Source organism: Rhinatrema bivittatum, chromosome 1 (genome assembly GCF_901001135.1).
Source record: "Rhinatrema bivittatum chromosome 1, aRhiBiv1.1, whole genome shotgun sequence".
In the NCBI taxonomy this organism is placed as follows: Eukaryota; Metazoa; Chordata; class Amphibia; order Gymnophiona; family Rhinatrematidae; genus Rhinatrema; species Rhinatrema bivittatum.
In genome coordinates, this window is record NC_042615.1 from 480,583,388 (window position 1) to 480,598,201 (window position 14,814).

At 40.7% G+C, this 14,814-nt stretch overlaps 1 protein-coding gene across 2 annotated transcripts in view; it reads left to right on the forward strand.

Annotated features, from left to right (window-relative positions):
• The window catches only part of MLLT3 (MLLT3 super elongation complex subunit), a 476,339-nt gene that overhangs the window by 293,689 nt on the left and 167,836 nt on the right, over window positions 1-14,814 (forward strand). Inside the window, exon 5 of one of the 2 annotated variants that reach the window (XM_029606926.1) lies at window positions 2,945-3,067. The exons of the other annotated variant lie outside the window; for it this stretch is intronic. Coding sequence (XP_029462786.1) covers window positions 2,945-3,067 — 123 coding nt within the window. The remainder of the gene's footprint in view (window positions 1-2,944; window positions 3,068-14,814) is intronic. 2 annotated transcript variants of the gene reach the window in all.

Genomic DNA, 14,814 nt, shown 5'->3' on the forward strand with positions numbered 1-14,814 from the left:
AACCCAGGCTACTCAATCATTTAGCCCATAAGTGTGTTCCTATGTCTAGTATGTACCCAAAGTGTTGATCAAAGATATCTTCTTTTTGTTTGAATTTTTCTTTGCAAATAAAAATGTAAACTGCTTTAGCAAAACAAACTGTCTTGCTTAAACACATTCTATGTTAGTGACACCTCATAAACATGTACCCCAACATCAGATGATATTTCGGCAAATCCTCCATTAAGGGAGAAATATTAACAACAACTTATCTGATCAGCCATGCTCATGTCCAGACCATTTGCAGTCTCATTTCAGTTAGCAAAATTGAGTTGTCTTGCAGGTTTTTAAAGGATGCCGTAGGAATAACTTCTTCAGTGACATATTCTTCCTCCAGTTAAGGGCAGAACAAAAACAACTTTATTCATTAATGTTATAACAACACAGATAAATCTTGTTTTGCCATTAGCCCATTGAGAATCAGTGTGTTGCTGATGGATCCATCATTGTTTTTTCTGCAGTAATAACTTAGAAGTGTTGCCTTCACGCCAATCCGGAGATAAGTGTTCTATAACACTAAAACATAAATCATTAAAAAGATGTTGGAACTCAGTACAATGAATGACTAGAGGAGCTGCAACCCTAGCATGCCTCATGTAGCTATGATGTTTTATCATCCTAGTACATATCATTCGGAGATTTTGCCTACATAAAACGTTTTACAAGGACAACATATAGTATAGATCACATGTGAAGTCTGACCCGTGGTGTGATGTCACAGCTTAATAGTGAACTGAGAAGGAATGTTACTTGCCATGAACCTGAAATATCTTTTTTGGATTTAGTCATCATTAAATCCCCAAGTGGTTTTGAAGCCACATTATTTAGGAAACCAACTGAAATTTAACTTATTTTTGAGTCCACTTTTTAGATTCTGACATATTTGTTCTACTATATATGAATTTAAAGCACAAGCTAAGACTTTGACTGAGTGTTCCTTGAGCTGGGATTATTCGCAAGCTTGCATCAAGAAGGCCTAGCTACAACGAGCTAGGTTCAGTCATCGGGAATGGCTTTTCTTCCATGTTAGCTCAAAAAAGGATCAGTGTCTTACATGTGTATTACCTTTTTCACTGCAAGTACGTTAAATACAGGATTCTCTTCTATGTTATTGACACATTCTTCAAGTTCATCAGGCATTCCAAGATATTCCACGGTTTGCCTATGTCCAATCTTAAAGATGTTCTAGTTCAGCTGGATTTTGCTAATTAGGGTCCCACTCCTTTAATTAATGTGCCATATCACCAGCCTTGCAAAAATTGTTCTATATGTCCAGTCTCTATGCATATGGACTTTTTGTCGCTTAAGCTGAGTTCACAAGCTGCGACATCACACCACTTGTCAGACTTCACATGTGATCTATATTATACATTGTCCTTGTGATAAGTTTTATGTAGGCAAAACCTCTCAAATGACAGCTACATGAAGCATGCTAGGGTTGCAGTTCCCCTAATCACTCCTTGTATTGAGTTTCAATATCTTGTTCATGTTTTACATTTTTGTGTTATAGAACACTTGTCTCCAGACTGGCATGAAGGCAACACTTCTACGTTATTACTGCAGCAAGAACAAGGATGGATCCATCGGCTACATGCTTTGATTCCCAACAGCCCGATGGCAGAACAAGATTTATCAGTATATTTATAACATGGATAGATAGTTATTTTTGTTCTGACCTTAATTGCAGAAATGATATATCACTGAGGAAGTTATACCTCCTGCGTCCTTTTAAAACCTGCAAGAAGACTCCATTGCACTAACTGGAATGAGACCGCAGATGGTCCAGACATGAGCATGGCTGTTCAGATAAGTTATTAATATTTCTCCTGATGCTGGACTTGCCGAAGCATCAGCTGATGATTGGGTACATGTTTGAGTTGTCACTAACACTGAATGTGTTTAAACAGGACAGTTTGTTTTGCTGTAGCAGTTGACACAGTAATTTATTTTTATTTGCAAAAAGAAGGTATCTCTGATCCAACAATTTGAGTAAATAGTAGACATTATAACATGCTTCTGGAATGAATGATTGAGTAGCCCTGGTTGTCCAATTAAGATTGATTCAGGCCCTTTAATAGGACTTCAAATGTCCTGGCTTGCTGCTATCTCTTTTGTGATCTCTAGAAAACTGATACCTACAAGTTACTTTTTCACTGTCTCTATATTCTTGATTATGGTCTTAGCTTACTGAAATAGCAGGTTCACTCTTTTAGCATTTTGATATTTTACTTTGTAACATGTAGAGGATGTTGTCAGCTTCTATTCATTTAGGGTGCCTAATTGTTTGCACGTACTTATACACTAGCAGAAATATGCTGCCTTTGGGTTAGAAAACCCTGCCAGAATCCCCATTATAGACAAGGACATAGCATTTCTGTTTGATTAAAGTATCTTGATATACCACATTAGGGGCCATGAGAAGGCCTGTCTCCCTCCCAGTCTGCTTTCTGAGGAGCTGCAGGAAGACCTGTACAATGATAAAGGTATCAGCACACTTTTTTATAAGGTAAAGTCCAGAAAGACGTTCTGAATAAATAATAAAAGCTGGTTTGCTCCACTCACTCATCATCACTGCCCTGGAGGAAGTGGGGAAAGCCAACTTTTATTATTGTTCAGGTTGACTTTCCAAAAGTCACCATGATGTAAAAGTGTATTTAGAATATAGCATTACACTCCAACCAGCCAATAACCCAGACACCCCTGCATTTACAGTGAACCATTTCATACTTCTTATCATCTCTCTGAAAATAACATGCCAAAATAAACTATAGTTGCATCTTTGTTTCCCATTTGCCCCTTTACCAAGAGAGCATTGGAAGCCGCTGCATGAACTTGATTCTGTTGTTCACTGCACACGGTATTGTTCTCCGGTGGAGATGTATTCATTCTCCTTCTCTTCCAACAGATTATGGTCATGTCAGATGGAACGTCCGTCTCATCGGGACAGAGCCTTCAACTCCCTAGCCTTCCTAGAAACGCCTTGTCTTTTTCCGATGTGAAGAAGAGCAAGTCATCTCATGGGCCAAAGGTCAGTCTCCCGACTAAGACCTACTTAGACCTGGGAAGCTGGAATAGAAAAAGCAGTCGTGAAGAATATTCATTTTCAACACTGCTTTGTGACAGTTATTAATGCGTGCAACAAGTAGATGCTATCTTTAGATTGATATCTGCTTGTCAGAGGCCCTGCTAACCAGACACAGAGAGCTGAAGTATTTGTAATTGTATTGGTCCTTCTATCTGCCAGATATGCACACACAATTCTTTTTCTTTACACATTTCAAGCACATTGGTTGTCTGTTCTAATAGCAGATGTCTGGATGGAGGAAGGCCTTATCAGTACATAACTTTCCTATTTATTTTATTTAGTGAAGATATTTTTACAAGATTTCCTGTTTATTCCTAGGGCTTGTTCATAGTCAGATCCTATCTAAGAAAGCTGCAACATTTACACAGATGAGGAAAGCATTATAGAAGACCAAGCCATAATGCGGGACCGGCTTTTGTAGCAATGACTATTTTTGTCACGTCGAGTCACATCATCACTTTAAAAATATTGTATGCCCAGCCTTTTAAATCGATTAAAAGCTGAAGCTGGTTTTCTCTTTCCTCTGTGGCGAAATTTAGAAAAGCCTTGTTCCAATCCTTGAAAAATGTCTGACTCCATCTCTATCCCTAGTATTAGAAGCATAAGATGATCTACCTCTCTCACTAAAGTGATGGCTCAATCCATTTGCCTGATTTCCTCCTCTGGGGACTTGACCAGCAGAGGTATGCTTGACAATGGAAGTGGAAATATCTGCTAAAATGAAATAGGGAAATAAATAAACAGTTAACCGGTAAGATTTTTTTCTGATACTTTAGTGCTTTTTACCATTAAAATATTGCAGTTAACATTTAAAGGGGCCGATGCAATACAGTGCACTCCCATGAGCGCACTGTTTAACCTGCTGTCGGATGCGGGTTAAATAGGCGCTAATCCACCCCTAATGCAATAGGGGGATTAGCGCCTATTTAACCCTCGTCCAATGCGGAATGAATAAGATAGCGCTCATCACATGCAAATGCACGTGAATGAGGCTATTACTCATTCACTCCGCATTCGAAAAAACAAATGTGCGTCTCAGAAGCACATTTATTGCTCAGATATTAACGCCTGCCTGGAGCAGGTGTTAATAGCTGAGCGCATGTAAAAGAAGTACAGAAAAGCAGAAAAAACCGCTTTTCCGTACTTTTTCAGTGAAAAAAAACAACAAACAAAAACCTCGGCAGACTGACGCCAGTAAACTCGGCATTGGTTTCCATAATTGACCGTCTGCCAGTAATAAAAACGGACGCCGAGTTTATCGGCGTTTGTTTTTGTTTATCGTCGGCCATTTTCATTACTGGCAGATGGCCGGTTATGAAAATCGATGCTGAGTTTACCGGCGTCGGTCTTCATAACCGGCAGCTGCCGCGGGGTCGCGTTAGCAAAGAGGTGCTAAGGTCGCACAAACGACCCTAGCACCTCCTTGCTAGCGCGACCCCCTAATTTGCCTATTGCATGGCTCCCCCCCCTTGCGGGTGCCATGCATGCGTTAAGAAAGCGGGCGCTGAAAAGTTGGCACCCGCTTTCCGCGAAACATATTGCATCGGCCCCATAAACAGGTAAAATTTCATGACATTGTAATACCTGATGTGCACATTAAAAATGTCACAGCAGCACTAGCAAATATATAGTAGTTATAAGTGTCATTCTTGTATGTGGGTCTTATTTCCTTGCCTGTGTATTTTCAACATTTCATGGTGTGTATGGAATTAGAAGCATTGCTGTGGAATTGACATCACACTCTCTAGCATTAACCCTTCAAAGAGCATTAGGTGTAGGTTATTGTGATTTTTTTTTTTTTTGGTGGGGGTGGGGGGGGGTTCTACTTTTTCAGAACAGTATGTGCACAGTTTCAAAATGGAGTGATCAGAAAGGAATAATGCCCACAATCTTATCACAAAAACTAACAGAAAGGACACAGTCAAATGTAAGCTGAGGTATACAAACAGCTCCAGAGCAGTGCTAAAGACTTCGAAGACTAAACATCCCTCTATTTCATGTGAAAAAGAAATAGAAATCTGAGAACACAGACCGTGTTTGTTTCTGGCAGTTGAAGAAAATTCAACACATGCAATATGCTAAAAAGCTAATGGAGTTGTGCAAAATGATCTCTATAGATAATGTTGCCTGTGTCGTTAATGGCATGGGGTTTTGAGCATGGACGAGTCTTGCAGAACCTGAATACCCTGAACCTGTGCAACAGATTGCAATCTTGTGGCTAGGGAAGTGCTGTGAAGTTTGTGGGGAATCTGTCTGGAAAGAATTGGGGGGAAAAGCCATTATTGTAGCCTTTGCCACCAACTGCTGGACAGCATTAACTGCAGAAAAGCTATGTGACTGTCACTTGCCGTTGTATTGGAAATTGGGAGCTTCGATCTGTAATTGTACAAACTGAAGGCATGGTTGAACGAGACACAGCTAGGTTTAAAAAAGGTTGAGATAAGTTTCTGAAGGACAGATCTGTTTATAGTTAACAGATGTGGATTCATCAACTCTTCTGGGAGTGAGCAACAGGGAATGATTTCCCTATTATAATCTGTCTCTCTACTTCTTATGTAACTTGGCTGACAAATTAAGCACTAGAATGGATGGATAGATGGAATCTCAAAGGCCATATCTTGGCATGCTTAGATAATGGTAGAAGCCACACTGTGCTCCAAAGACAGTGGGTGATGAGGAAATAGAGTAGGAGTTAGTGGTGTCTTCTGACGCTCCACAAAGTAGGAAGGGATATTTCTGCTTTGAGTGGCTCAACAAATCTCATGAGTTCTCTGGGGGTTATATCTCCAAAGAAGAGGCCTGTCTGTCCTGTCTCTTGTCCTGGGAAAGTGGCTGGGGTCCAAAGTCGGGGGGGCCCAGGCCTTCAGGAATCATAAAGTTTCTGTCTTGGGATCCAAGGTGGGCTGCTGAAAAACTAGAAGGTGATCTGTGGCTAGAAGGGAGTTAGTGCCATACTTTTCATGCACCTTGGGTAGGTCCTTTCAGAGGCCGAGTGTGGAGCTTCAGGTTGGAATCAAGGGAGGATTTCCAGACCTGAAAGTCTGCTGCAGAACTGCTGCATATAGGGAAGCATCAGCGAGGAGTTTTATCAGCAAGAGTTCCCAGTGTCTACTGAGGAGGAGTCTGCTTCCAAGTTTGCAGGTACCATTGAGGATGTGCATGTTTGTTCTGGACTATTGCAGAAGACCTCTAGGAAACCCTAAGGGTCTTGAAATCCCTCCCCCTCCCCATTGGAATCAGAACCCCCAAGCATGGTCAGAATGTGGTCCCAGCACTCTCCCTAGTGAGTACCTGATCACAGTATGCCGGGGCCGCAGGGCCTACAGAAGTATTTTACATGGGATTTTGTCGGTTGTTTTGCCCATGCTTTGCAGCTCAACAATAAAATGATAGATTTTTGTCAAGTGGCGTAGATTGTGCTATGGAAGCTGCAAGTAAACTAGTTTCGTACTACTGCCCCCACAGCACTATGGCTACAAAATCACTTGAAAGAAGATCACACAGCTTCAGGTTAAGCGATGTGTTCTGATGAGTCCTGTGAAACTTGCTGCAATGTGATTATATGACGTGCTTGCAAGACTCCAGCCCGATGCAATAAGGTGCACTAGGTTGTGCGCACATGTCAGCGTGTGATCCTAGAACTTTCCTCCCAGTGTAGCAAGGAGTTGTCTGCTCAAAGCTGAATAAAAATGTCCTCCATGCAAATCCCATGCTAATCAAGGCATTCGCTATTACTCCCCAGTGCAGAGAGGTGCATAGGCTTAACTCATGTTTTCTTAATGCCGGAAGTTTAACTCCTGATAAGAATTAAAGTTTCTGGGGCTGAACCTGGAGTTTGTGGTGAGGAGATTCTGCATTCTGGATTTATATGAGTTTTGTGTGCACAACCTCTGAGCACCGATTTCATGCTCTTAATTCATGTTTTATGTGCATACCTTTTAGGAGTATAACTTGTGTTTTTAACTCATGTTTTGTGGCTTACTTAGGAGCACAACCTTTATGCATGCACTCAACTTTTAGGTCTGCACACAGAATTGGTGTTTTTGACTTAATGAAGTTGCAGGGAATTGAAATAGTGAGTTTGTAACTAGCATTGTCTGTTTTTGTTGCTAAAGACACTTGACAGAAATAAGTATGTGGGATCATGAAATGTTAACAATTAAAAGGTCCACTGTTCTAATTGTAATAGTTTAAATAATATTTACATCCCTATCCTGAAAGAAAGATTGAAAACTTTGCAAGAATTACTGGCCCTTTATTTGTGAGCAGAGTGGAAACATCTGTTTGAAGTGTGACATCACCAGGTTTTCTTTCTGGCCTGCACTACATCAGGGTGGGGAGAGTTGGGTTGTTGGGACATTGTCCTTACCTCACGTTTTAGGGAAGATTCCAAGATTCCCATCATGCTCGTAGATGTGTTTCTTACCTCTTGTGTTGCCATAATGATATGTAACATGGAAGGAGGTTAGATGTACAGATAATCTAGAACATCCCCTTCTTTAATTGGGTAATATGCTGCTTTTGCTGTCTATTTTCAAGGTTAATGAGAAAGTTGTGCGAAATAAAAATACGAGCGCGAGTACTGTCATATAGTTTTCATTGACCAACACAAGCAGGGTTTTTTTTTTCATATTCCTGGAATCTTAGAAGGCTGTAATATGTTTTATTGGATCAGCATAAACGATGTAGAATAAGGACTGGGCAATTGAATATTCATGAGATGTATTTGCATCCACTGCTCCCATTGCATGCAAGTATATCTCATGCATATTAATTGTGGATATCCTGAAAACCCAGCTGGCTTGCGGCACTCAAGTACTGGAGTTGCCTATTCCCCATGTAGTGTGTGAGCTTTCAAGACCTCATAGATCATTCCTTTAGATGAAGAGTTTGGTTTTCTGCAGTCCTACCCAAACTCTTCTTGTTACTGTAATGGTCCTGTTTAATGAATAGATTTGTTGTCAGAAGATTTATTTTTTTGCATCAGAATGTTAACAAATACTGAACAACCAAGATTTGTTTTTGGAACTGCATACCACAGTTCTATTGCTTGGCAAGAACGCACAGCCGTGACATCTGAGACTTGTCAGTATCCTGATTCAAGTCCAATTTCTCTAACTCTTGAGGAAATCAGTTGGCTTCCTCCTCTTTCACCATAGAAACGTTTTCATCCCTAATTTGCTCTGTGGCTGTACAGCACTGTTGTACACTTTGTAAATAAATACACAAGTTACATTTTACCTTTGGTAATTACATAGCTCCAGTAGCGGCATCCGCACTACCCAGCAGAACAGCCTAGTTCTTGCTCAAAATAGCTTGTAATTTAAATGTCAAACATAACTCAGTAAAGAATACAAAGAAGTTTGATGAATAAAACAGTACAGAATTTACTCGTTTGCTGCTAAGTGGTCTCCCAAAGATAATTTGCATATCCCTTTAGACTGAGCGTTCAGCCCATGGCTTGTGGGCCATATCTAATCTATACCTTGAAAGTTTCTCATGCAGGACCTGTGGGAGCTGGGAACAGGACAGTGATGGGCGAGCAGTGCCGCCAGCAGCAAGAAGGGTTCAGACCTCGAAATGCAGGAAAGGTATCATGGTGCCCCAGTGACAGTACTAGACAGAGCATCACCTTTATTCCTGTTCCCTCACCTCCTACTGTCATGCTGCCTTTCTTACTGGTGTTGCCTTGGGAGGGGGGGGGGGGAGAGGGATGAGAGAGAGAGCAGGAGAAACCCGGTGATTGGTAAGATGGGGAAGGAAGAGAAGATTAAGGAACAGGGTGAGAGATGGAAGGGGAGACCTGGAACTTGGAAAGTGAGAGAGAGATGGAAGGAAGGGGGGATGAGTTATTGGGATGAGGCGTGGGAGCATGTGAAGGACATTGCTAGGAAGAGATGTGTAGGAGGTTGAGAGGCAGAAGGGTGGTGGAGACTGAGGCATAGAAAAGACAGTGGGATGATAGAAAATTGGGAAAGGAGGAGATGAGATAATGCAGTAAGCTAAGAAATAGAGAAAAGAAGATGGCAGGTGAGAAGTATAGTGGAGATAAAAGATGGAGAGCAGCATGAAAGAGAATAGGTGTCAGAGGGACAGATGAAGGAGAGGAAGACTTGGAAAAAAGATGAAAGTCAAGGAGGTGAGAATGAAGAAAATGAATCTGAAGAAGACCATATAAAAAGCAGATCAGTGCAACAAGGAAAGACGTTAAAATATACAACTTTTCAAAGTTTTATATTTTGAAAAGGTTTAATTTAAATAGATATTTTAAATGATCTATTTTATTGCATTAACATTTTTTTTTTAAGTTTTACATTTCTGTGCATAACTGACAAGTGCCACTGCTCCTACTTTTGTTAGCTCTGTCGCCTGCACAATTTGGCAGGATTTGTTATTGGGATTGGGAGGGGGAGGGGGAGAGGAGGTTTGGTTGAGAGGGCGGATGTTGTGTGCTGTAACCTTTGCTCTCTGCCCACCTGCTAGTATCTCTGAAATTGGCAGTCTAAGCTTGGGGTTGTCCAGACTCAGAACCTGCTGGTGGTGATAGCTGTGGGAAAGCAGAAGGAGGACCCTTACATCATCAGGGGTTGTGTCTGATAAAACAGATAGCATGGTGTAATGATACACTTGTGGAACATTTACTAGAAAATTTCCTCCTTTTTGTTATTAGGCTGACCTGTTACAGCTACCGTTTGAAAACGGTTTGCTGACATTAGTGCTTGATGTTTTTTGTTTCTTTCCTTCCCACCATTACACAGTTTGTGGACTTCTGCACACTTGTTTTTAGGAACGTTATATTATTAGTTTGTGTTTCTTTTTTGTACACACTGATATTCAAATGCTACCTAGTCAGATAAGTAGGACTTAACCAGCTAAGTGGTGGCCGCTGAATAATCAGCTATGCTCAGCAGCCGTCACTCAGCTGGATAAGTCACTTATGCAGCAAAGTAGATAGCTGAAAAAGTTGTGTACTGGCAGTGAGCAGATCAGGGTGATGCTACTTATCCATTTAACTTAGCTGGATAAGTAGCAATATTCATACTTATCTGGTTAAGTTAGACCTGCTCATTAGCAGGACTGGGCTTAACTAGATAATGCTAATCCAGCTAAGTAGCAATTTTGATGGGAATATTACATAGAAATGTGATAGCAGAAAAAGACCATATGGCTCATCTAGTCTGCCCATTCATTTAATTGATCGAGCCCTTAAAATTCCCATCATTTCCTCAGAGATCCCCTGCATTTATCCCATGCTTTCTTGAATTTAGATATCATTTTTACCTCCACCACCTCCACTGGGAATCCGTTCCATGCATCCACTGTGCACTCTGTAAAGAAATATTTCACCCTCATCCCGTGACCCCTTGTTCTTGAGCTTCCTTTACATTGAAAGAGGCTCGCCTCCTGTGTAAGGACACCTTTGAGATATTTAAATGTCTCTAACATATCTCCTCTTACCTTGTCTTTTCTCTGGGGTGTACATGTTTAGATCTTTGAGTCTATACCATTATACTTTAGAATGAAGACCACTGATCTTTAGTAGCCACCCTCTGGACTGACCTTCAACCGGTTTATATCCTTTTGAAGATGCGGTCTCCAGAATTGTATACAGTATTCCAAATGAAGTCTCATCAGGGACCTATACATGGGCACTATCACCTCCCTTTTTTTGCTGACCATTCCTCTCACTACTCAGCCAAGCATCTTTCTGGCTTTTGCCATTGCTTTAGCCACATTTTGGCCACCTTAAGATCATCAATCGTCCCCATATCTTGCTCCTCTTTTGTGCTTAGAAGAATTTCACCTCAAATAATATACCTTTACCTTGGGTTTTTTTCAGCCCAAATGCATTACTATGCATTTTTTAGCATTAGATCTTAACTGCCAATTTCTAGACCATTCTTTGAACTTCGCTAGATCCCTCCTCATATTTTCCACACCTTCCTGGCTGTCCATGTTGCAGATTTTCATGTCATCAGCAAAAAGACAAACCTTACCCATTGATCCTTCTCTTAAGTTGTCACAAAAATGTTGAAAAAAACTGGTCCCAGGACTGATCCCTGAGGCACACCACTTGTAATGTACTCCTCCTCAGAATAAACTCCATTTACTGCTACTCTTTGTTGCCTCCCACTCAGCCAGTTTTTAACTTAGGCCAGGATTCATTAAACTGTCACATGCGATAGGAAGAGGGGCATGTTTTATGGTAATAGCGCACTTTGTGATAAATAGGCTATCTTAGCACTTCGCATAGGTATTACCACAGAGTGCGATAACCTTTTTGCACTTTGTGGTAAGTGCCACAATTCCTACCTACAACCCACAGAGAGAGAGGGAGAGAGAACCAAGTTATAAGGCCCTTATAGTTGTTAGGTATTTATACCTCTATATGAGGCCCACCTCGTCACTCGAGGTGAGGTTTAGGTAGTATGAGATTTGTACAATGTTTCTCTCAACCTAGCTAACATGGAGCTATATTGAGAGAACACTGTACAAATCTCATCTTTGTGTGAGTCTCCTCACTCCGAAGGACATCAAATCTTCACTCTGAATGTCGAAGTGGCCCCTAACCCCTACACTACTACGAACTGTGAAGCCAGCCCACTTGGACAGAAATCCCACCCAAACTCCTCCCCCATTTCCAAATTAGCATCGCAACATGTGTTATGGTGCTTAACGCGTGCGAAAAGGCCATAACGTGGCTTGGAAAATAACCCCCTTAGTTGGTCACTCTAAGTTCCATGCCAAGTGCGCTCAATTTATTTAAAAGTCTCCTTTGGCGAACCAAAGGCCATACTGAAATCCAAGTACACTATGTCCAGTGCACTCCTTTGCTCCAACTCTCTGGTTACCCATTCAAAGAAATTGATGAGATTCTTCTGATCTTGCAATCCATTGGGTTCCAGAAACGGCACTATCTTCTGTTTTAGAAGAGATTCCATTAATTTACTCACCACAGAGTTCAGATTAACCAGCCTATAGTTCCCAGCTTTCTCCTTCCACTTTTATGAATAGGAACCACATCTGGCCCCTCTAGTCCTCTGGAACTGCTCCCGACTCTAAAGAAGCATTGAAAAGGTCAGCCAATGGAGCTGCTGCTAGGACTTTTAAGTTCCCTCAGTACCCTTGGATGTATCCCAACCAGCCCCATCGCCTTATCTACTTTAAGTTTAGTTAACTCCTCATGAGCACTCTGTTCTGAAAATTGATTGAGTTTTACCTCACTTCTAATATTATTTGTGTTCATTTTATGTGATCCTGCTCCAGGCCCTTACACAGTGAACACTAAACAAAAGTATGTTAAGCAATTTTTCTTTTTCCTCATCAGCTTCTACATATTCCTTCCATTTATCTCTGAGTGTCTCAAAGTCACTTTTGTACTTAGTTCTTATCAATAACATATAAAAAAAAATTTTCTCCCATTTTACCATATTTGCTCTTTTTCTTCCATTAAAATTTTTGCCGCAGTTTCTCTTAGTTTTTCCAGATATTTTTGCATGTCTTTCACTTTCTATGATCTCTTGTCGTTTATGAATGCTAGCCTTTTCTCCCTTACTTTTGCAGCTATATCTTTATAATACCAGATCAGCCTCTTTTCCTCTTTCCTTATTTACTTTTCTAATAAAAAGGTTAGTTGCCTTTATATCTCCTTTTAGCTTTGCCCACTGCTCTTCTACTTCCCTAGATTTTCCTAACCAGCTAACAACTCCTTGAGGTTCTTCTCCATTTTAACGAAATTAGTTTTCCTGAAGTCTAGGACCCTTGCTTTTAAATGAACCTTCATCTCTGGTGCTCTAATACTGAACCTCACCATTTGGTGAGCACTAAATCCCAGATGATCAACAACTGCAACATCAGAGATACTTTAATGTTATTAAGCGCCAGGTCCAGAATCTCTTCCTCTGGTATATGTTCCATTACCAGTTGACAGAACAATTCTCCTTGCAGAGAATCCAGGATCTCCCTGCTTCTAGAAAGCACTGCAGCTAGGATGTCCCAAACACCATCAGGCAAATAGACATCCCCTAACAATAACATTTCCCCTTTCAAAGCAATTTTGTACATATCATCCATTATAGTGGAAACTATTCTGAAGATCAAAATTGTAGAGCATATAGAAAGACATGATTTAATGGAATACAGTCAACACGGATTTACCCAAGGGAAGTCTTGCCTAACAAATCTGCTTCATTTTTTTGAAGGGGTTAATAAACATGTGGATAAAGGTGAACCGGTAGATGTAGTGTATTTGGATTTTCAGAAGGTGTTTGACAAAGTCCCTCATGAGAGGCTTCTACAAAAACTAAAAAGTCATGGGATAGGAGGCGATGTCCTTTCGTGGATTACAAACTGTTTAAAAGACAGGAAACAGAGAGTAGGATTAAATAGTCAATTTTCTCAGTGGAAAAGGGTAAACAGTGGAGTGCCTCAGGGATCTGTACTTGGACCGGTACTATTCAATATATATATAAATGATCTGGAAAGGAATACGACAAGTGAGGTTATCAAATTTGTGGATGATACAAAATTATTCAGAGTAGTTAAATCACAAGCAGACTGTGATACATTACAGGAGGACCTTGCAAGACTGGAAGATGGCAGATGAAATTTAATGTGGACAAGTGCAAGGTGTTGCATATAGGGAAAAATAACCCTTGCTGTAGTTACACTATGTTAGGTTCCATATTAGGAGCTACCACCCAGGAAAAATATCTAGGCATCATAGTGGATAATACTTTAAAATCGTCGGCTCAGTGTGCTACAGCAGTCAAAAAAGCAAACAAAATGTTAGGAATTATTAGGAAGGGAATGGTTAATAAAAAGGAAAATGTCATAATGCCTCTATATCGCTCCATGGTGAGACCACACCTTGAATACTGTGTACAATTCTGGTTGCTGCATCTCAAAAAAGATATAATTGCAATGGAGAAGGTACAGAGAAGGGCAACCAAAATGATAAAGGGGATGGAACAGGTCCCCTATGAGGAAAGGCTGAAGAGGTTAGGGCTGTTCAGCTTGGAGAAGAGATGGCTGAGGGGGGATATGATAGAGGTCTTTAAGATCATGAGAGGTCTTGAAAGAGTAGATGTGACTCGGTTATTTACACTTTCGAATAATAGAAGGACTAGGGGGCATTCCATGAAGTTAGCAAGTAGCACATTTAAGACTAATCAGAGAAAATTCTTTTTCACTCAACGCACAATAAAGCTCTGGAATTTGTTGCCAGAGGATGTGATTAGTGCATTTAGTGTAGCTGGGTTCAAAAAAGGTTTGGATAAGTTCTTGGAGGAGAAGTCCATTAACTGATATTAATCAAGTTTACTTAGGGAATAGCCACTGCTATTAATTGCATCAGTAGCATGGGATCTTGTTTGTGTTTGGATAATTGCCAGGTTCTTGTGGCCTGGTTTGGCTTCTGTTGGAAACAGGATGCTGGGCTTGATGGACCCTTGGTCTGACCCAGCATGGCAATTTCTTATGTTCTTAAACCTTTATCCATCTCCTCTGTCTGTGATGGAGGTCTGTGCATTACAGCAGTATAAATAGATGTTCCATAAGAACATAACCTAAGAACATAAGAGATGCCATACTGGGTCAGACCAAGGGTCCATCAAGCCCAGCATCCTGTTTCCAACAGTGGTCAATCCAAGTCACACATACTTGGCAAGGAACAAAACATTAACTAAATC